Raw genomic sequence first — 21,702 nt, forward strand, 5'->3', positions numbered from 1 at the left:
TTTTCATTTAATTAATCAGCAAATGTCTACTAATGTCTATATTTTAACATAAGTTTTGTCATTGGCCACCCTGGTCTGTAGATACTGGTGCTGGCATTGGCCATTGAACAAACTCATATCAGTCGATAACTAAAATTGGCAATAATGACTGAAAGATGTTTAAAGGCTTGTAATGGGACCATGCTGTAAAAAGTCCAGATAAAGTGGTGCTTTTTGGCATTTTTCAGTTTTGCAGGACCATTGGCTCTTTGAAATGTTGCTGACCAGTGTATCCAACTTTATTAAGGGGGACATAAGGATTGGAATGGAACCATGTGGTATTTTATGGCACTGTGGTCTCTTTTTGATATATTTCTTTCCAAAATACACTTCAGTGCCAGTGTTTTAAATAGCTGTACATTGTGGCGAACAGCGCAGCTATGGCTATGGCAGGATTGAGACCAATCCCCAAATGGGAAGGGGTCTCATGGAGCAATAAAATGGCAGTGCTTATAAATCCAGCTTGCCTTATAAGGTCAGAAATGTTTTAAGTTGTTTCAGGACAGTTGTGCGTGCCAGTAATTGCTCTCCCATCTGTCTTTATGTGTCTTTATCAACATCTGGTTTTGTAAGCTATACTTTTGTAACTAGGCTCCGTTATGTGTCAAGGGTTCCCAGTCCTGCTAGCACGATTAGCTTAGCCTTGACTACAGCTCCACATATGCTTGTCATTATTCCATACCATTCACAAAATGTAATAACTTTTCAGGGGGAAAGATGTGACTGTTTTTCTTCTTCTCTTCACTTTTTCCATAACTGTTAGGAATTATTTCGGTCTGGTTTTAATGTTCCCCTGGTGACTGGACAAATTGCTGGCTCGCAGGCTGTTCGGGGTGCATGAATGAAACAGGAATGGCTCATCCCCTAAAGCTCAGTCCTGTCTGCACCTCCATACATACCTTGCAAACAGAGAAAGTGAGAGAGAGAGAGAGACATCTTCTAGCCGTCTCGTTTGGCACATGAAAGGAGATGCGTCTGTAATGAACCATTCCCCTCCTCTGAGAATTGGGGCTCAGGAATGGCGCACACTTTGGCAGCGATGCAAAGATATGATCTTAATCTGCTATTTCCTCTTTGGCAGTATTAAATTGTCCACATAATAATTCACAGCAGCACTGGGATCAAACATAATGGTGCAGCTGCAATTTTATGTTTTGGAATTTTAACTGTTTTTTCTGTCTGTCTTTCTGTCTCTCTCTCCACCCCCACCTCCCGGCACCATATGGGAGATGTCGCTACAGTTGAATGAAGGGGGTTTGTGCGTCGGATATGGTAAGTGATGTGTGCAGTCAAAGCCATATCGATGGCTAGATTGTGTTGCAGTGACTGACGGTGTGGTGTGCTGTCTCAGTTGAGGGATTTGGAGCTTGTCATGGTTTCATTCACCCTGAGACACATAATTCCAAATATCTCAGTCCCCTGAAGACCTAATTGCAGCTAGAATCTGTACGCTCACCCATCTACACTGTCCTACAAAGCCAAAATGCAGTAACTACTCCAACACTGAAACTGAGAAAAATGGCTTTAAAGCATTTTGATTGTTCAGCCAATTATGTATTATCAAATAGTCACTCTTAGTTTTCTGTTAATCTGTGGATAATTGAGCTAACCTCATCCGTCACAGGAGAGATCATAGTCTAAAGCCATTTCTCCACCATCAGGCTAAACGATTCTCATTGCAGAAACATGCAGTTCTGATCGATCCGGGCTTGCTGGTTATGGTTTCTTTTTTCCAACATGAGGCTGCGAAATCAGATTTGGATGAAATGGACGGACTGAGCAAGTGACCAGTTGTGAATCGCCACGTGTTCCACCAGCACATTTGAGTACAGTTAGCTAACCATGCTGAGAAATTCGGGCTGGAAACGGTTTGCAATCGTACTGAACCGTATTTTGGACAATAGCATCCGTAGAGTTCCTGGGTATGAAGCAATGAAAATAGCACTCATCGCTGACAAGGAAGTCCTTTTGGACGCAGCCTCCCAAAGCACTTATTGCCAAAGAGATGATTTATCATGCACGGCCTCTGGCTATTGCTTTTAATGACAGTGTAAACGAAAAAGTCTTCTGCTCATTAGAGAGCATGTACACACACAGCATGCTTATTCAGATCTCACTTTTGGCTCCCGTCTGGTGCTCCCCATCACTCTGCGCCAAGTACGACTCTCTTAAAAGGCCCCTTGCATCAGCTGAGTGCTTGAGGCGTCTATTTGTGTGTATGTATGTGTGTGCACAAGATGGATTATTGCTATAAACAGAGAGTTGGATTTATCTGTGATTGGCACCATATTTCTCTCCATGCAGGATTTGGAGCCCAAAGAGGAGGAGAGAGAGGAGAATGCCTTTATTCAAAACAACTGTTTGTGAATAATTAACATATGAAAGGAAGCTTACAATCTGGCAAATCCCTGCACTTGTTTTCAATTATTTATCCACATTATGAGAGGGGGGAGGAAGGGGAGAGGCGGAGGTGGGTGTTGATCGCAGGGGGAGGGAGGGGTGGTATCCAGAGCCATGAAAACAAAAGTGTTTTTTTTTTTTTCCCAACACAACCTGAGGGCCTCTGGGAATTTGCTGGGAAGTCATGATGAGATGAAAATGGAGTTAAGCCATAGAGTGGATTATGGATAATACAGAAGGTCGATAAGAGGCGGACAGTGAAAAGGAATGAAAATAGACCAGGATTCCAATGCTAAACTCACAGTTTGCTAAGTTATTGAATATGCCTCGGCACGTTTTTGCCGTTTGTCTGATTGATCTGACGGAATCGGATGGCACCAAGATGAGTTTTAAAGGGATAGTTTACTCAAAAATAAAAGCTCTGTCATCACTTTGTCACCTTCATGTTGTTTCTCCTGTTGAACATAAAAGTCACACAGGTTTAGAACAACATGAGGGTGAATAAGTGATGACAGAATCTTCATTTTGGGTGAACTATCCCAGCCGGGGCAACAGCTGACCTAAAGGCCCTGTCCATCCTGAGATTGAAGGAGAGAGATGTTAACAAAGAGAACAGGACTGGGATGGAATAAACTTTTCACAGGCATTTGTCAGGGTGGGGTGTTCCTCTGTCCTTTTGATGCCACAGGTTGAGGATTGATGGGTAGGGCTGCAGGCCAAGACTATATCAGCATTGAGCAGGACCAGGTCTGGACACAGCAGAGGAAACCAGAGGGAGGAGAAGAGCAGGGAGCCCCGTAAGAGAAGGGAGAGAGAAAAAATTGTGAGTGTTTCTGTGAGAGAGATTGAAGCACAGAACTTTTGAACAGACATACAGACTCTGTGCCACATGCCACAAAATATAGAAGCAGGAAGAAGTGAAAGAGGAAAAGAAGGAATGAAATGGTCCTCCCATTTCATTCCTTGGTCTAAATTGCAGCAGATTCCAAAAGATCATATACAACTATCATGTTTTAATATGTGGATTTGCTGCGTAGATGAGGTTGGGCTTGTTCGCCCATAATCACCAGCTTTATTTATGATGGGGTTTGGAATAATGGTATTATCAGATTGCCTCATTCATGGATAATGCAGACGATAATGTTATACAACATAATAACATCATTCATATCCTCTTTTTATCATTAGATATTAGTGTGAAGGTGCAAAATAGCGCAAAGGATTTTAGTAGAACTGAACATTCATGGTTGAAATGTAACATTTGCAGTAATGCTGCATAGCTGGAGGCTTTTCTTGAGTTTGATTAACTCCTGCTGTTCTCATTCTCGCAGATCTTACTTGTTCAAAGGCATCTGTGTCTGAATGCCATTCATTTCAAATGCGGAATTTCTGGCAGTAGGGCTGAAACGATTAGTTGACGTTATTGACAACGTCGACAGTAAAAAAATTGTTGACAAAAATTTTCGTTGTCGAATAGTCGTTTGATCTCATTTATTGTAACATGAGATCACATTAAACTCTAATGATGACACACAAGAGCAGCACTGCAGCTCGCGCCTGACTGAGGAGAGGAAGAATTACACAGCTCACAGTCCAGATGCACTCTAAACTTTCACAGCTTCAGGTGATGTAGATCGCAAAGTATGAGGGAATTATACAAAAATATAAAAGTAAAAACAGAAGCACTCTCGTTGTGGAATAAGCAGAGCCAACGCTCTTTAAAGGAAACACCTTGGTGTTACATCTTAAATGCAGTTCTATTTAATGCGTTATAACTTTAATAAAGTTCAAATAATACGGAAGCAGATCATGTAAATAACTACAAACTCCAAAACTGGCATGTCCCTGTGCGGTCAGCACCTCTTCTATGAGCTGCATGAAGTGTCCCGATCTAAGGGGGAGAGATTGAAACTGCACTCGGCTGAGGCACACTCTGTCGCGGGGATGCTCGTCCCTCGAGCGTGCACACTTAATGCAGCTAGATTATAATGTGATGGCTTGCGACTTATTGAATCATAATATATGTCACTGTGCACTTCTTATCGTGAAGAAAATTGGCAATATGCAGCTTTATTAATAAGAGAGAGTTTGTTTTTTTGTGAGTTAAAGATGGATTGAAGTGAACAGAAAGGTGAGAGAGGGTAGTCTTCGCCCCATTATACACTGCAACAAAATACGTTCTTGATTTGTTTTTGTTTTGGCTTGTTTTCCAATATAAATATCTAAAACTCCTTTAAAATAACGTACATTTTCTTTACCAGCTATACTGCAGAATTTTTTTTTTTTTTATCTGAGTTTGTTGAATATAATATTAAAAATAAAAAGATTTTAAAATATCTAAAAATCCTTTTAAAAAGATGCATTCACCTGAGAAGCAGCATATAAGATAAGATTGCTTTTAGAGAACAGATCTTGAATATAAGTATATTTAGTCTTTACTGCACTCGCAGAAGTATAACCAAGTAAAAAAATACACTTATATACAAAATATATTTATATTTAAGATACATTCTTTTAAAGCAAGTCTAAATATCTTATATGTTGCTTCTCAAGTAAATGTATCTTGTTTTAAGGATTTTTAGACCATTTTAAATGGAAAACAAGACAAAAACACTTGATAACAATAGGATGATTTTCAGTGAATTTCTTGACTGAATAAAGCTTAATAAAAAGGTTTTTTTTTTTCCGTTTGATGAATCGATTATCAAAATAATCGTAAGTTGCAGCCCCATCTGGCAGTGTCATTGATCTGCTTTCTGCATTTTGATCTCTTAAGGTTCAGCACAGTGTGTGTAAAAGAAAGCAAGTTTGATGTACTGTATATTTTTGTTTTTTGTTATTTTTTTTTTTCCTTTATGTAATACGAGGAGTGGCCCCCCTACAATTTTTAATGTGTCCTGTCGAATAAGATACCCACGATTTACAATTGTCTGTTTTAGTGGTCTATCGATATGTTATTGTTTTTTTTTGTTTTTTTGTTTTTTTAGAGCTGTGCACCAGACCAAAAAAATTACAAAAGTATATGAAACATTTAGGAGCCAAAAAATTTTTTTTGTTGCCAAATCACAGAATCGCTGGAAATGTAATCTGTTGAAACCACATTTTGGCGCAAATTACGTTTTTCAATGTAGCCCCAATGGTGATTAAATTTTAAATTATTATTATCTGATAAAACCACATATTGGCGAAAAATATGTTTTCTGATATATTTTTTCTGATACGTTTTCCAATGGTTATTGGATTATAAATTAAATTAGGGATGCATGATATATCGTCAGCCGATATATTATTGACCGATAGCCTGGAAAATCAAAATATTATTATCTCACCGATAATGGAATTACCACCGATATTTTCACAGATAATTTGTTAAAGTTTATTTGCTTGCGGGCTGAGAATCTCTGACTGCATGTTTTTCATTCAGGCAGGGACTCAGACAGCCGCAAGCGACAGTGCGCGTGTGCACACACAGCGTGTCTGTGTGAATGAAAGCCAAGCTCATGTTGCTCTGTGTGGATTATTTTAACATCTCTGCACCTTGTTATGTTGATTTGGGTCTGGTTTTAATTCGGGATCATCTGCTGCAAGTAACGACATGCCATTTCCCATATTCTGTTTATGTTTCATGAGGCAATAAACAAAAACACAACAAAAACATGTATGTATGTTACTTGGGGGCAATCATTTTCGCTTATTACATTACACATCAATACTTGCAACAAAGCATTGCGATTAAAACAAGCCTCAAAACAACCTAACACAGTTCATAGATCTTGAAAAAAAATGTAACAGAGTGTTTGAGATGGCTAAAAACATTAGTTTGTGAGTGAAACGAATCTGTTTGTTGTATTTTACAAGTTGTATTTTACACTTTTCTAACATTGACTCGTGACTCTTCGATTTGTATGATGTTACCTATTCCCATTATGATTGCTGTGTACATGTTTCATAAATAATACAGTGGAAATGTCACAGATGAGCGCTGTAAGCATCAGTGAATGCGCTTACAGTCCACACACAAAACACTGCTGCACACACAGTCTGGCTGTTGTCAATATTATTACACCATGTATACAGAGTTTAGGGTTTGTATTGTGTGTTTTGTTGTTTAATTTTTGTTACACGCTGTTTTTCGCCTCAGTTTGGTTTAATGCATTATCACAGCTGTTTGAAGTTCATTTTTCTCTCTTTGTTAGAGAGTCATCAGGATTACCGGACACTAGGGATGGGCATTTTGACTAGGGTGATCATACGTCCTCTTTTTCCCGGACATGTTCTCTTTTTCGGACCTTAAAAAAGCATCCGGCCGGGATTTCTAAATTTGAGAAAATTGAGAAAAATTATTCGGCTTTAGTTGCATTATGATGTGCATCTGGTCTAATACTTCATTGTGTGTGCGCGCATATTTGCATTGTTTTAACCCCTCTTTGTAAGTCCCGCCTTCTCGCACACCAATTGGTCGATTATAAGAGGCTTGCAGCAACTATTGGCCAAATTCCTGCCTGTCAATTTCTCCGCGAACGCGCAAAGCGCTGTTGTGTTCGGCATCAAACAGTTGCTTGACAGTAGCAGCAAATGACAGCTGAGTGGAAACAATGCCCAAACGAAAATTTACAGAAGATTTGCACAAAAAATTCCCATGCTTTTTTTAACTCTATTATTTCCGCAACGAGGAAAGTGCAACGGAATGACACTTTATGTCGGACTTCTAACTTGGAAACTCGTGCAGAAATCTTCATTCATTTAATCAAGATGCAGGTGTGTGTTACGTCACGCAATATTTCAGCACCCAGGGCAGGGAGGATTACAGTCAGTGACAGACATTCACTTTTATTAAATAATATCCATTAACGAGTCAAAGTTCTTACATGAAACGATAATAAAACGTGTTTAGTAAATGTTTTGCAGAGACAGGTGTTCAAAACACAGTTAATTACACTCTCTTTTGATAATCGAACGATAGCATTGCAGTGTTGTGTCAGTTTGGTTGCTATGAGACGTTTCTGACAATCAATGTACCCTCAAAATCACAACATAATCAATCTCAAAATTAAAAATAATCTCCCTCTTTGACACGTTTGTGTTTAGTTGTAAGGTAATTGTCACTGAATTAAGTGAAAAATCACATCATGCATGATCACCATCGATCATCGTTTTCACGATCGATCATTGCTGCCACGTCCGAGTACCTGAGTAATCGAGTACTCGTGCCCATCCCTACTGGAAACACTCATATAAATAGGCACCATACAATTTATGCAAGTGTATTTTCATTTATTTCTAATTCAAATCATCATACATTTGTTTTATAGGCACATTTCTGGTTCATGTTACATGTGCCAAACCTTAAATAGCAGCAAGTCCAAATTCCTAGCTTTTAAATGACACATATTTTTCAAATGAGAAGCTTTTAATAAATTAGCTAGCAGTTCCAGGTTAAAGGATTAAAAATTAAAACATTTTTTTTGTTTGTTTTTTTATATCGGGTCTCGGCCACAATGAGCTGTGAATTATCAGTTATCGGTATCGGGCCAGAAATTCCATATCAGTGCATCCCTAAAATTATATTATCTGATTACTGATTCATAATGCTGTTGGTAGATTTTGGAAATAACATAAGGGGAAATTACCACTTCTGTTAATTGATTAATTAGCCTGTTATATATAGAATATATATTGGTCTATTACTAGTTAGTGGGAGCAAGAACCTGCCTTGTTATTGCAAAATTGTGACCTGCAGTAAATATACAAAGTGAGAAAAAGCGCTCTCCCTTTTTTTATTTTTTTTATTTGATTATTTGCATTTCTTTTGTCCATTGACAAAGGGTGTTATATCGCTGGCTTCCTTCAGCTGAGAGGAGAATGTGAAACCTGAATTGAGTAGCGTGGTCTCTTAGCCCCCTCTCTCATTTCAACCCGTCTCCTTTCCAGACTCAGCCTTTATGCCATATGTGGGTTTGATTTAGTGGCTAAGAGGCTTTCTGAGCAATGGACAAGTGATGTTAATAGTGCACATATGCCAGAGGACTGTTTTAGTTTTACGACTCTGACATGAGACCATTTTGATTCAGGAAAGGCTGAACATAATTCATCCAGCGCTATATATAGCAGCTCGCTATATATTTTATTAACAGCAAAGAGTCTCTCTTTCTCTTCTGTCTATGCTGTCCTCTCTATTTTTTCTCTTTCTGGTAGTGATGGTAACTTTATTTAGCATGTAGTACACACACAATGTGTTCTGCTCTGAGCGCCTCTGCGGTTTGATGGGGCTGCTCACCTCAAAACATATCTGCAGTGCCCGTTGTCATGGCAACTGCAGCGGGCTGCTGGTGGTACTCGGTGGTCGAAGGTGTGCTGAAGTAGAGCAGTGCTGACCAGAATGATGCTTGGGGTCTACCTGGGACACCCAGTGTCAGAGGATCAAAGGATCACAGCTCTGTCCGTCCTCACCTTTCTCCTCCGCCAGGGCGAGTGAATATTTCATGAGGATGCTGGAAGTGTTTTATCCACTTAATCTGTAGAGTGTGGCTTCATTAACAGCATGACATTTGTGAAATCCATGCTCAACTCCTCCAGGGACTGTGTATTGTTTAGAAGACAGATGTAAGTGGTATTTAGAAGACTTCCTGTGACCTTGTGAGTGCCTGGTTGGTCAGTCTGGTCTTCAGAGTGCACATGCTTTGTTTAAAAAAATGTGTGAATTTTGAGTTAATAAATTTTTACATTTAATTTCAGTGATTTTGTGTGTGTGTCTCATGTGCCATCACAACATTTTTATTATATGTCAGAATTCCAGATTTTGGGCTTAGAAAAGTCATGGAAATTAATAAAATCTTAAAAAGTCATGAAAGAAAATCATGAAATTTCTGTATTAATCAAATGTTTTCTGATTCTGCTCAGCTTTAATACATTTCATTGACTACAGATTGCTCTCTGTGAGTGCAATCTCTAAAAATTATTTTCAAAAATCCTTATAAAGTAATCACAAGCAAAAAGGGGAGAAATCTTGGAAAAGTAATGGAAATTCATTGTTCCAAGTGTATGGGAACCCTGATATATGTTAATATATAAGTCTGTATTATATTGGCCAGTGGCCACCCTGCTCTCTTCATATCAGCATTGGTATCAGCTAGGCCTGTCACGATTATTAAATAATCGTCTGATCTACCTCTTGTCTACCCTAAGGGCTTCTGATTTTAATTACCTGAGGAGCAAAACATCACGGCCCGCTGGAGGGGGGAGAGTGTGTGAACGTGGGATATCAGGGCCGCAAAGGCACCGTGGCAGCGACATCCTGCCCGGGGAGGCCGGGCCCTGTCCGTCCTTGTTCCTGACAGTGGGCTATCTCTGCCGGGCCCATGGTTCCTTCCATTCTAAAGGCCATTGTGTGGAAAAGGGCTGGGCCAGGAATGACTGGTTCCTGTTGGGCTCGATCTCTCGCTCAGCCAGCTCCGGTCCCACTGACAGATTCCTCCTGTTTTGTTTTGCTCTCTCTCTCTCTCTCTCTCTCTCTCTCTCTCTCTCGCTCTCTCCCTCTCTCTCTCTCTCTCTCTTTGTACTATTCAGTCATAAGTATACCAAAAGTAACAACAAAATTGAGGAGAGTTTGCATTGTTTTTATCATGCTTGCAAGGCAGCACAGAATTGGTATATTTCTCAAACATTCTGGTTAGGGATTGATCTAAACCCCTATAAGTTTAATACATGCAGAAGAATTAAACTTCTGCAGTTAATTCAGCCTAAACCAGTTAACATACTGTACAGACTCCATTCAAACTTTGTTCTGTAGATAATTTTATCCTTTGGTGTGTTATCTATTTTTTTTTTTTTTTTTTTTGTAAACATTATACTCTTTAAGGCACTTAAGATAGTTTGAAAATCTAAGTTTGAAAAAATGTATATAAACATTTATAGCTGCCTTTACACTGCATAGTGACTATTGCGGAGACGTAGCGCGTGTGGAAGCTTCATGCTATTCTCCGCGGCATCCATGCACTACTCACCACGTGCCCCACCGAGAGCGAGAACCACATTATAGGGACCACGAGGAGGTTACACCGTGTGACTCTACCCTCCCTAGCAACCAGGCCAATTTGGTTGCTTAGGAGACCTGGCTGGAGTCACTCAGCATGCCCTGGATTCAAACTTGCGACTCCAGAGGTGGTAAATTTACCTAAAATGTGAACATAAATTGGATACACTTTATATTAGGTGTCTTTAACTACTATGTACTTAAGCATTTGATGCAATGTACTTATTATGTACATATGTGCTGTTGCATTGTACTTACATTTAAAGTACCTGCATTTACCCCTAATCCTAAACCTAACCCTACCCCAACCCTTACCCTTAACCCTAACCCTAATATAAACCCTTACCCTACCCCTAAATCTACCCGTTCCTCAGCCTCAGTGGCAGAAAATGTGAATCTTGTAAGAATTTTGCAGAACAACATGAAGTTACACATTAAGTAAATTGTATTGTATGTATTTTAATGTTAGTATATAGTAGTTAAAGACACCTTATGTAAAGTGGGACCCATATTTTTCCAGACTTGCAAGCACTAGTATTTCCTTGAGGAAATGCAAATACATTTTTATTTTTTATTTTCTTGTATCTACAATATGTTTGCATTACATAATCTAACATATGCTGGGACAGCTGGTGTCCTCCCTTTTGAAAAAGGAGACAAAACCCTTCTAAAGTAGAAACATCTTTTTTTTCTTCAGTGTTTGCTGTTGGATCTGTCAGTTTGAGCATCTGGACTTTCTTCTGAAATTTGAACAGCTCCTGATCAGGATTTAGAAACGTGCTAGACAGAGACGTAGGTGTGCGAGAGTTCTTGTTCGTTATCGAAATGTCTAACCAGACAGACACAATGAATCTGTCACTCTCTATGTGTTTTTGTATTTTGCATGTGTTAGGGTGTAATAACTGAAGTATGTATTACTAGCACCACCTAGTGTGCAAAAACTAAGGGATGGGCCAAGCACCAACATCTTCACATCCATCTCTGTTTTATTCATGAGATTATACAGAATTAAAAATAACATCAAACTTTACAGTATGCAGTGCTCCTGATGAAACATGCTCTGTTCTGCAGTGAGGAAAAGCAGCTTGGCTGTCAGACAGCTGGTGGACCGGGCTGAGAGCAAAGCTTGGCACTGGTCCAAATGAAAGGGCTGATTTGTAAGTGACAACATGCTTTTCATGAATCAGCACAACTGCCTGTGTCACTTTATACTGCAATACAATTCAAACAAGCCACAAATTCAGTTATAGATCGATATACAGTATTAGCCAGGCCAATTAATTGGCCGTTATTTGTCCATTTGACATTATTGGCATAACTGTATCCCAGTGGCCAATTAATAAAAGTGGTCAGTTCCAAATCTACCAACAGCAATGTCAATGTCAAAGACAGTTTATCAGATAAATAAATTCATGTTTATTTAAATAAATAAATAAATCTTAATTGCTGTCATTAAATTGTATTATATAGCCTATATTGGCATTGTATTGGCCACTGGCCACCCTGCTCTATAGATTAGCTATTAAAAATAACATAGAGGTGGACCACTACGGATGATAGTTACACCCTTTAAAGGACGTCAGGTCTGGTCTTTGGAGAGGGGGATCATTTTGCCATCATGGGGGGCTCGAAGGGGCACCGTTGAGCTTGATTGGCATGTACTGTGTGGAGCAGCCATGCTGAAAAGGTGAAGTGGGAAAGTCATGAATAGCTGCGGTACACAGATCTGGCCTCGGCCTCAGCCACAGCTTGCTCTGGGACTCAGGGACAGCAGAATGGACAGATGGCTCAGGATTGGACACACATACACACACTCACACACACTCTTGCTTTGCTTTTTTCTTTTCTACTTTGATGCAGACCTACAACACTAAGGTAGTTCAAAAGCGATGGCGCCTACATGCACCATTTGGTACAAATATTAAAACACACAAAGTATTGGTTCACATACAGAAAACCGGATGGAACATTAACTTATGCATAACCCTATTTCCACATACATGTCCATTTATAATCATACAACATACTCTTACTTTGCTGTCTCCAGTATATGGAAGATTTCACAATGGCTTTAGATTACATGTACAAACATTAATCACGAGTGGGAGTAATTAATCAACAGAGACATTTCTGTTGAGTTTTGAGCTCTCACAATTGGCAAATTGCTCTTGTAACTCGCCTGGCCATATTTGTGTTCATTTTAAAGCTAATGTGTGTAATTTTTTCTATGTTAAAATAAATTTTCCTATTCCTTAATATGGAGAGACTACTAGAAGTAAACCATTCATAGGTAGATTTCCCCAAAAATTATAAACACTGTGGCACTGTGGCACTTTTAATCATTGATCTGTTTGTTTGAGTGATCCCGGCCAACTCAACAAAGCACCATTGACTTAACCCATAGTGTGAGTTTGGGGTGGGACTATCTGTTTGAGCAACCAATGGCAGATGGAGGGTGTATTAGGAAACAATGTTTATTTTTGCAATTTCATTTGGTGATGCTAATACCATAGAATTACACACATCACCATAATTGTTTTCTTTTTATTTTTATAGCACTTTACAGAATACATTGTTCCAGAGCTGCTTTTGAAAGAATAGTGCCTTACAAAATAAAGGCAACAGTGGCAAGAAGAAATTCTCTAAGATGTTGAGCAGAAGTTCCAGAAAGCAAGTTTAGCTTATCCTGACACAAACTCTGAACTCTAGGTCGATTAAACCAAGCATTGATTATTGGTTTGCGGTTATTGGTTCCAGAATACCAGTTTTGGGTTAGTTCACTCAACCCTGAGTTTGAAACTCAAAGTTTGTGTGCATTCACTCAGAAAGGCATTCTCAGCAGATGGCGGAATCCACGAGTCACCATTGAAACAGACTTTAAGAAGAAATATTGCAGTTACGCAGAACTTGAAGTTTAAAATGACTTCCAATGAGCATTATAAAGTTGTCTTCACTCGTAATAGTGATAAGGGCTGCATCAGTTTAGGGCTGAGAGTTTGTTTGACGGAAAGCATACTGAATCAATGAGTGAGTTTTTAAATACATAAAACTATACAAAATTTTACAGTACATGTAAAAGCCCAATTCAACATTTATATTAGACCTCTCTCACCCACATTAATGTTTAATAGGTCGGCCATTATGTTATTTGTTTGCACTTCATAATAGGTATTAAAATTCATATTCTATTAATATTATAATAAAAGCCTAGATAGGTTTACATTATTTTTTTTATTTTAAGGTTAATTTTTCTGGTATTTTGCCATGTACTGTGCTTTTATTTTCCCACAGTTCTTTTATTTTTAATACCATTTGATGTACCCAGTTTAACATTTGGGTTTCTAAAAACTTAGCATCATATCATCTTCCATTTCCCACAGTTGCTGAAGGTGTTTTGTTTTAATAGACCCTCTTTCAGTTATAGGTAGGATCTCCCACAGTTGTCATCAATCTCCGCAGTGAGGTGGTACTGAGCACTCACAGGAAAAACAGAGCAACACACTTACAGTACATAGGCGAGAAGATAGATGGCAAACGGCAAGTAGAGTTACAGCGTGCCGAATTTGCCAAACAACGGTGTCATATGTCCCGGCGCTACAGTACATCAAACAAGTCGTTTTATTTACTCTGACATCATCGCACAAATCGGTGGATTTGCGATTCAGAAACAGCAGCAGCAAAGTTGCATTTAACATCAAGCCTCTCCCAGACGTCACAGAGCATGAAACTGAGCAAAATGCTCAGAAGTAACAAAAACAAGCTTATTCAAAAATCTGACAATGTAAGAAACCCGCGATTACATGAGACTTATTATTCTCTGGTTTTGACGTCGAAATGTAACCGGTATGAGCACAACACTGCGCACATGTTATATGCCGGTAATAACACCAATGTTGTGTTGAACTCTGTTTCCCCGTTGGGATCTGTTTACCCCCAGCAGATCTGTATAGGGGGAACAGTGTCTGACGGTAACATTCTCCGCTGTCAGAATGCATTCCCCCATGCATAAACCTAAGCCTAACCCTTCCCTACCCTACTGTACCCTACCTACCCTAATCCTAACCTACACTACCGTACCTACACTAACCATAACCATAACCCCATACCCTATTGGGGCTAGGGGGAAACAGATTCCGACGGGGAACACAATTTGATACAACACTGGTAAAGTTTACATGCAACATGAAACGGGGGAAGAGGCCAAAAAAATTACGTGTGCCAATTGGTTTTTGCTCAAGCCACTAAATAATATTGAATTATGTACATATATTGTAAAACCAGAGGTCCTCTCAGGAACCTGATGATCAAGTCGTGTTTCCCCAAATACTTACCGTCTGCTGCATCGTGATGTGCCGATATAGCGGCTACATACACCTTCAAGGTGGAGGGGGACAGCCGCCCCTCCAGCCTCTCCTGCAGGAAGGAAAGCACCAATCTGACTGCGCATCTCTGGGGGTCCTTGCGTCGGGAAGAACACCACTTAGCGAACAGACGCCACTTCAAGGCATACAGGCACCTCATAGAGGGGGATCTAGCCTGAGGGATCATGTCTACCATCGCGGGTGGTAGGCCACTTAGGTCTTCCGCATCCCATCCAGGGGCCAGATGTGGAGATTCCAGAGGTCTGGTCGTGGGTGCCAGATGGTGCCCCGTCCCTGAGATAGAAGGTCCTTCCTCAGGGGAATTCGCCGGGGGCGGGGTTGTTGCGAGGAGTGTGAGGTCCGAGAACCAAGTCTGGGTGGGCCAGTAGGGTGCTACTAGGATGACCTGCTCCTCGTCCTCCCTGACCTTGCACTGGGTCTGTGCGAGTAGGCTCACTGGGGGAAACGCATACTTGAGGCAGATGATGTGCCAACGCAGTCGCGTGCTGGTCCCGTTGCATACGGTGCCACAGCCTGTCCTGGAGACCTACTCTAGGGGAACTCCAGCCTGTAGAAACGCCAGGTCTGACCAAGGGCTGAAGAGGCGGCGACAGATCAGTGTGACGACCACACGATGTGTCCCGCGGCGCCATGCCCATCTCGGGACTCGAGTCTGAAGCCGGTGCTGAAGCGGTCTCATATGCATCAACACCGCTGAGGCCGCCATATGCCCCATGAGCCTCTGAAAAAGTTTCGTGGAACCGCCGTTTTCTGTCTGAATGCTTTCAGACAGTTCAGCACCGACTGCGTGCGCTCGCTTGAGACTGAGTCCAACTCCAAACCGAGAAAAGAGATGCTTTGAACCGGGGAGAGCTTGCTCTTTTCCCAGTTGACCCAAAGCCCCAGCCGGCTGAGGTGCCTGAGCACCAGGTCCCTGTGCGCACATAACAAATCCAGAGAGTGAGCTAGGATTAGCGGGGCAAGGGCTGCCTCTGCGACTTTCGTGAAGACGCGAGGGGACAAGGACAGGCCGAAGGGGAGGACTTTGTACTGGTACGCCCAGCCCTCGAAAGCAAACCACAGGAAGAGTCTGTGTTGAGCCAAAACTGAGACGTGGAAGTACACGTCCTTCAGCTCTACCACCACGAACCAATCTTGATGCCGGACGCTCGCTAAAATGCGTTTTTGCGTCAGCATTTTGAACGGGAGTCTGTGCAAAGCCCGGTTCAGTACTCGCAGGTCCAAGATTGGCCTCAACCCACCGCCTTTCTTCGGTACGATGAAGTAGGGGCTGTAGACCCCTTCTTCATCTCGGCTGGAGGGACAGGCTTTATCCTTCAGCAGAAGGGGAGCGATCTCGGCACGCAAAGCAGCGGCATTCTCGCCCTTGACCGGGATGAAGCGGACGCCGCTGAACCTGGGCGGGCACCTGGCGAACTGAATCGCGTAGCCGAGTCGGACGGTCCGGGTCAGCCATCGTGACGGGTTGGAGAGTGCGAGCCACACGTCCAAACTCCGGGCGAGGGGGACCAAGGGGACAATCACGTCGGACGTACCGGCGGGTGGGGCCTCGTGACGGGGCAGAGCCTGAGGCGCCATGTCGAAGGGGCTCGAGCCCCGACCCTGTGGCCATGCCCCTGGTCTATCTACAAAAGATTCTCCTCCTGGCCCTCCACCAGTGGATGGAGTGGTCTGTCCACCAGCTCCAGAGCAGCGGGTCTCCTCATCCCTGGGTCGCCTGTCTCAGGGGCACTTCGAAGCCTTCCTGGGGTTCTTAGCGGCCGGCTGTGAGACAGGTGGCGTCTGCTTCCTGCGGGTGGCTCCACGCCGGGGCCGGGCTGTGGGGCCGGGCTGCAGCGGAGCCGGTGCTGTTGCAGCAGGAGGACGCCCTTGGCGATGAGCAGACAGGGTGCGGGGTCTTCAACCACGCCGAGGCAGGATGTGCTGAATAGCCTCCGTCTGCTGTTTCACCGCCGAGAACTGCTGGGCAAAGTCCTCGACAGTGTTTTGCGAACAGGCCAACCTGGAAGATGGGGGTTTGCACGCTCATGAAAATAGAGCCCATGATTTTTACAGCATTTGAGCATTTTAATGAATACAGTATTTGTCAATATATTGTATAACAGTCTCTGTCTCTTTAACTCAAAGGTAGTTCACATCAAATCAATCAAATCCCTTTATTGTCACTCAGCCATATTCACAAGTGCAACAGTGGGTGAAAGTCTTGGGTGCAGTTCCGAGCAACATAGCAGTATGACAATTACAATAAACATCTGATTTACACATAACACGGTTTACACATCTGTTACACAACACAGTATACACCTAATAATATACAATATACAGTATACACAAAATAAGAAGACTTCATACGAAAGAAAGCCGCGACCGCAACGTTGCCATAGTCATGTTTCGCAATAAGGACATGACCCGTCCATGAACGATGTCTCCGCATGGGCGGCGCCCAAACACGTAAGGCAGCGGTCGTGGCCGTCAGAAGCGGAGAGGTAACGACCGCAACCAGGAATTATACACAAACGGAAAGGCATCTTTAAAAAGACGCTCCCGTAAGTGCCACTTTTTTAGTTGAAGAAAATATACTCTTTTAGAGAAAGAATATACTCTTTTAGCCTGCCGAAGCGCCCAGGGGCGTTCTCTACACTCCACCGGTGCAGAGGGGGAGAAGCCGCTGAAATACACCATAAATCCAGCAGATAAGGTGAATGAACTTGGCGGATGAATTCAGCTCAATGAATAGAACCGCTCAGCTCTGAAGAGAAAATCTGAATGAGTGGTTGCGAGCCAGCTCCTTTAATGCACGTATGTCCGGGGGAGTGGCATGCAAATTCCACTCGCCATTTCCCATTGGCCTTTTCTCAAAGATCAGAGGTGTTTGGGGCTCCCAAGAGTGACCCCTATTGTCACTACATCGACACAAGGTCAAGTGAGTGACAGATAGGGAACTTTTATTTAGTTCAACAGCACTCTTGCTTTTGAGAAACCGCTTAAACATTATTATTATTATAATGATTATCATTGTAAATATACTTTTTAGTGAATAATACATTTTACTATACAGTATTAGCATACTGTATTTCTGTCACAAGTTAAATCAAGCTTTTGTTTTGAAATGAAGGCTTTTCAGTTTTTTTGTGTGTTTTTGATGGTAGCTTCACACCTCCAGATAAGCAGTTGTTCAAATGGACCAGTGATTATCAACGTGGAAATTGCTGCGATTTAATTATATAAACATAATCTGCATGCACTACGCAATTCACAGTGAATAAGGGCTCTGTTCTGTAACCTGTTACAACACCCACAGCAAGACTGATGATTTTAATGCAGTAATTTTAGCATATGAGCGGCTTCACACATTCACTGTAAAGCGCAAAGCACATGCAGACAGTATATTTAATTAAATCATATTTTTTTGTGGTTTGATAGTCACACTAGGACCTATCACAATTTCAATTAGATTAATGGTGCATACATTTTAACCCAAATATTTCAAATACGCATGTAAGCTTTTGAAAGTAGTCATGTGTCTGTCAGACATCACGCGGGTACCGAATTGACTCGGTGCACAGGACTACTGGTACTGTATAAACACTGGTATTGTGACATCTTTTTTATTTTAGGATCTACTTGGAACCGAAGTACTGGTACTTCTGACATCCCTACCACTCATTCTGAGTAAATTTACCCGGTTTACGAATAGCCCCAAGATGAGGAAGTAACCATGGAGGATTCTGGCATGTTGACAACAAGTACAGTCAACATGAGATGAAAACGTACTGTAACCACTTTCATATCAAACAGACTAAATATGATTAAATCAGAGTGTTTCACCTCTGAACGCTGCATGTTTCCTGTGTTTCATTCCTGAATTGACTATCTTCATGTGTTTTCTGCTGTCTGAGTGTGTTGCAGCTATGACAGAAATTGAACCATTTGCTCTATCCATTCGTACCCTCTTACTGGGCAGTCGTGCCCTTTGGGGTTTCTGTGAGAGACAGCAACATACTGGCTGGTCTAATGACCATCTCTCCTTCCACAGTTCCTTTGTGTCCTCGTTCTGCCTCTCTCTCCCTCTCTCTTTCTATTTTTCTGTCTCATTTCTGCCTCTGCAGCTCAGCCACCCTGCGTATGAACTGATCATCAGAGAGCTCTAATGGCTTCCAGCTGTGTGAAAAATCAAGCCCTTTAGGTTGGGTTGAGGATTAGACAATGCACAAGAAAAACAAGACTAATTTGAGCTTTTTTTTTCTGCATCAGTGTACTAAAAAAGACTGCTTCCCCCAGTGTCAACCCCCAGAATAGGTCAAAGTGCTGAGTGTGTGGGGACACTACATGTCTGCAACTCTGTTGCCCTTCCCATCGGGACCTTCACCTTGCAGGAAAAGACCCTGCTGAAGTCATACCTGCAGATTATTAGCTTTTCATGGAGCTTTCGAAGATGTCACAAAGTCTGGTGCTACTGGCTAGCTCCTTTGCTTGCTCCTCCAATGCTAAACAAAAACAGTTGTTCCAATGGAATCCCCTCAACTCGCTCTTTCGCATTGTCTTCTTTTGACTCTTTCAGTCAGTTAATGCAGCCAACTCTTAAAGCAAGCCTTTATCAGGCCTGGATGAAAATATATTCTCTTCACACTGACTCTGAAAGGTTTGTCAGATTGGTTTAAGAGGAGGGAGGGGATGGAAAAGAGTCCCAGAAAAGCCTGAATATTTAGTTTGCTGTATGCCTCTCAATAAAATCATTGATGTAGCAGCTCTTTGGAGATGCAAGGGGAATGGATGGGACTGGCTTTATGTGGAGTCGAGTTGAAGATGTGTAAGTGCTGACAAAAGGAAGTAGGGAGGAAATATTCTCACACGTCACTGCAGGAAACCCTCAAAAACTACTTGTTAAGCAGCCTCTTTTTTATTCTGCACTTTATACAATGGAAGAGTCAAGTTACAAAGAACCTCATCGCTACAATGATCTGCTCATCCATTGCGAATATTCAGTGTAGCTACATAACACTGCCAACACAGAGGTCACTGCCAAGCCAAGCAATTACTATTGGTCAGCGCTGCAAATTTGCATGTCAGAGTTCACCAAACTTGAACACCACATAAAATTTGCGTAGGGAAATTTTTCCCCACCGAAAGCCCATCAGGCGAAATTCCTGATCGTACAGACTCCCATTAAGATGACTGTATCTCACCTGTGTAATTTCGCTGTGCAAAGATAAATGTGACTGAGGCCACGTCCACGCTAAAATGTTTTTGTTTGAAGACACAAACATTTTGTTACATTTACTCCACCTCATTGACACTAGAACGTTGTTTTCCTCCATTGAAACATTTGGAAACGCTCTCCAAAAACGCATACTTTGGAAAACAATGACGTTAGGAATCCAAAACGTTTTCAGATGAAAATGGATTAGTGTGATGTGGCCTGAGCCTTTAGTGATAGTTCTGGAATTGTTCAATTATGTTTATGCTCTTGAAAGAATAGTGAGCAGAACTCTGCTGAAAAGACCAGCATTGCTGATCACCAGCTTATGTTGGGTTTTGGGTGCTTGTCCCCCAGCAAGGGATGCTGCTCTGGTGATGACCCTAACAGGCTTTTAAACTAGCTTCACCAGCTAGGTTTTGCTGGCGAAAAGCATGGCTATGCTGGTCTACCAGCTAGACCTGCACCAAACCAGCACTAACCAGCATAAACCAGTCTAGACCAGCCTGGTCTTTGTAGCAGGGCAAACAAGATGTTTTTGAAAGTATCAGAGTTTTTGTCCTTACACACCTTGTAGCTTAATTTAACTTTTATAATTTCGATAACTACACTGCATTTAACTTCAGTTTTTAAAGCTGCAGGAAGAAAGCTAATGAGAAAATTTTGCATTGTTAGAGATTTGGTAACTTTCGTAATTTAAAAGTGAATGCAACTGCTGCCATTTTAAACAAATCAACTTTGTTTGACACAGAACCGGTAAGAATTCTTTATTGAAGGTAGACAATCTTTTTTTGTCAGTGATTGAACATTTAATGTACAATTATCCTGAGTATTGTGTTATTGTCCATCTCTGTGAGACAAAATGCATCTTCGCGAACGCTTTTTATCTTAAAGCCACACTTAGTCCAGCCCCCAGTGTGGATAGATGGGTGGGTGGCAGATGCAGAAACATAGAGAAGGTATGCCATTAAAGAAAGAGGGAAAATCTGTCTCTCCACCCCTTGTTCTCATCCTCCTTTCACTCTCCGAAGTGTTTCCTCCACATGGAGCTCATCTGCTGTTTAAGGAGGCTGGGAGAAATGCCACCAACCTGACAGGGCCTGAAAGCCCAGACATATGTTAGTCAAATGCAGTGATGGCAGTCTGGGAGGGGAGAGAGAAACAGCAAATCTGAGAAAGACAGCAGAAAAAGAACTAGTGTGAGAGTGGGGAGGGGGAAGATCGCTACTCTAGAGACTTAAAACGCAGCAGCACAGATGCATACCTTTGTTGGATTCTCCAAATTGATTTTTATTGTTTTTAATGAGGTTGTTCCTGCTGCTTCTTGCACAAAGAGGCTGGAGGGAGGGTGATGGATGCAGGCAGGGCTACCGGATGCCATTATTTTGGATGAATCTAAAGCATTCGAGCATCAACGTGGTGAATGTTTAGATAGATAAATTAGGAGGTTGTTAAGTGAAGCTGATAATCTCAAACATGAGCAAACACACTGTTAACCTCAGATCTATATTTTCTCATTTGATCTAAATGTAGTAGTAAAGTAAGAACTGAATCTGGTTAAGCAGAAACAGATGTGTTTGAACTCAGATTGGCTGGGTGACCAGAAGTGAGTTGTTTTTGCAAGAGCACTCTTAATTCAGAACATATGAGAC

General features: G+C 41.7%; 1 protein-coding gene across 4 annotated transcripts in view; it reads left to right on the top strand.

Moving 5' to 3' along the window:
• The window catches only part of LOC127424823 (protein CBFA2T1-like), a 99,021-nt gene that overhangs the window by 17,526 nt on the left and 59,793 nt on the right, over positions 1-21,702 (top strand). For 2 of the 4 annotated variants that reach the window (XM_051670272.1, XM_051670275.1), the window contains exon 1: positions 1,245-1,311. The exons of 1 other annotated variant lie outside the window; for it this stretch is intronic. In XM_051670272.1, the coding sequence (XP_051526232.1) occupies positions 1,269-1,311 (43 nt within the window). In that variant the 5' untranslated portion in view covers positions 1,245-1,268. Of the gene's footprint in view, positions 1-1,243; positions 1,312-21,702 lie in introns of those variants that run through there. One more of the 4 variants, XM_051670274.1, reaches the window with a different exon arrangement.

Source organism: Myxocyprinus asiaticus, chromosome 34 (assembly GCF_019703515.2).
Source record: "Myxocyprinus asiaticus isolate MX2 ecotype Aquarium Trade chromosome 34, UBuf_Myxa_2, whole genome shotgun sequence".
NCBI classification, from domain to species: Eukaryota; Metazoa; Chordata; class Actinopteri; order Cypriniformes; family Catostomidae; genus Myxocyprinus; species Myxocyprinus asiaticus.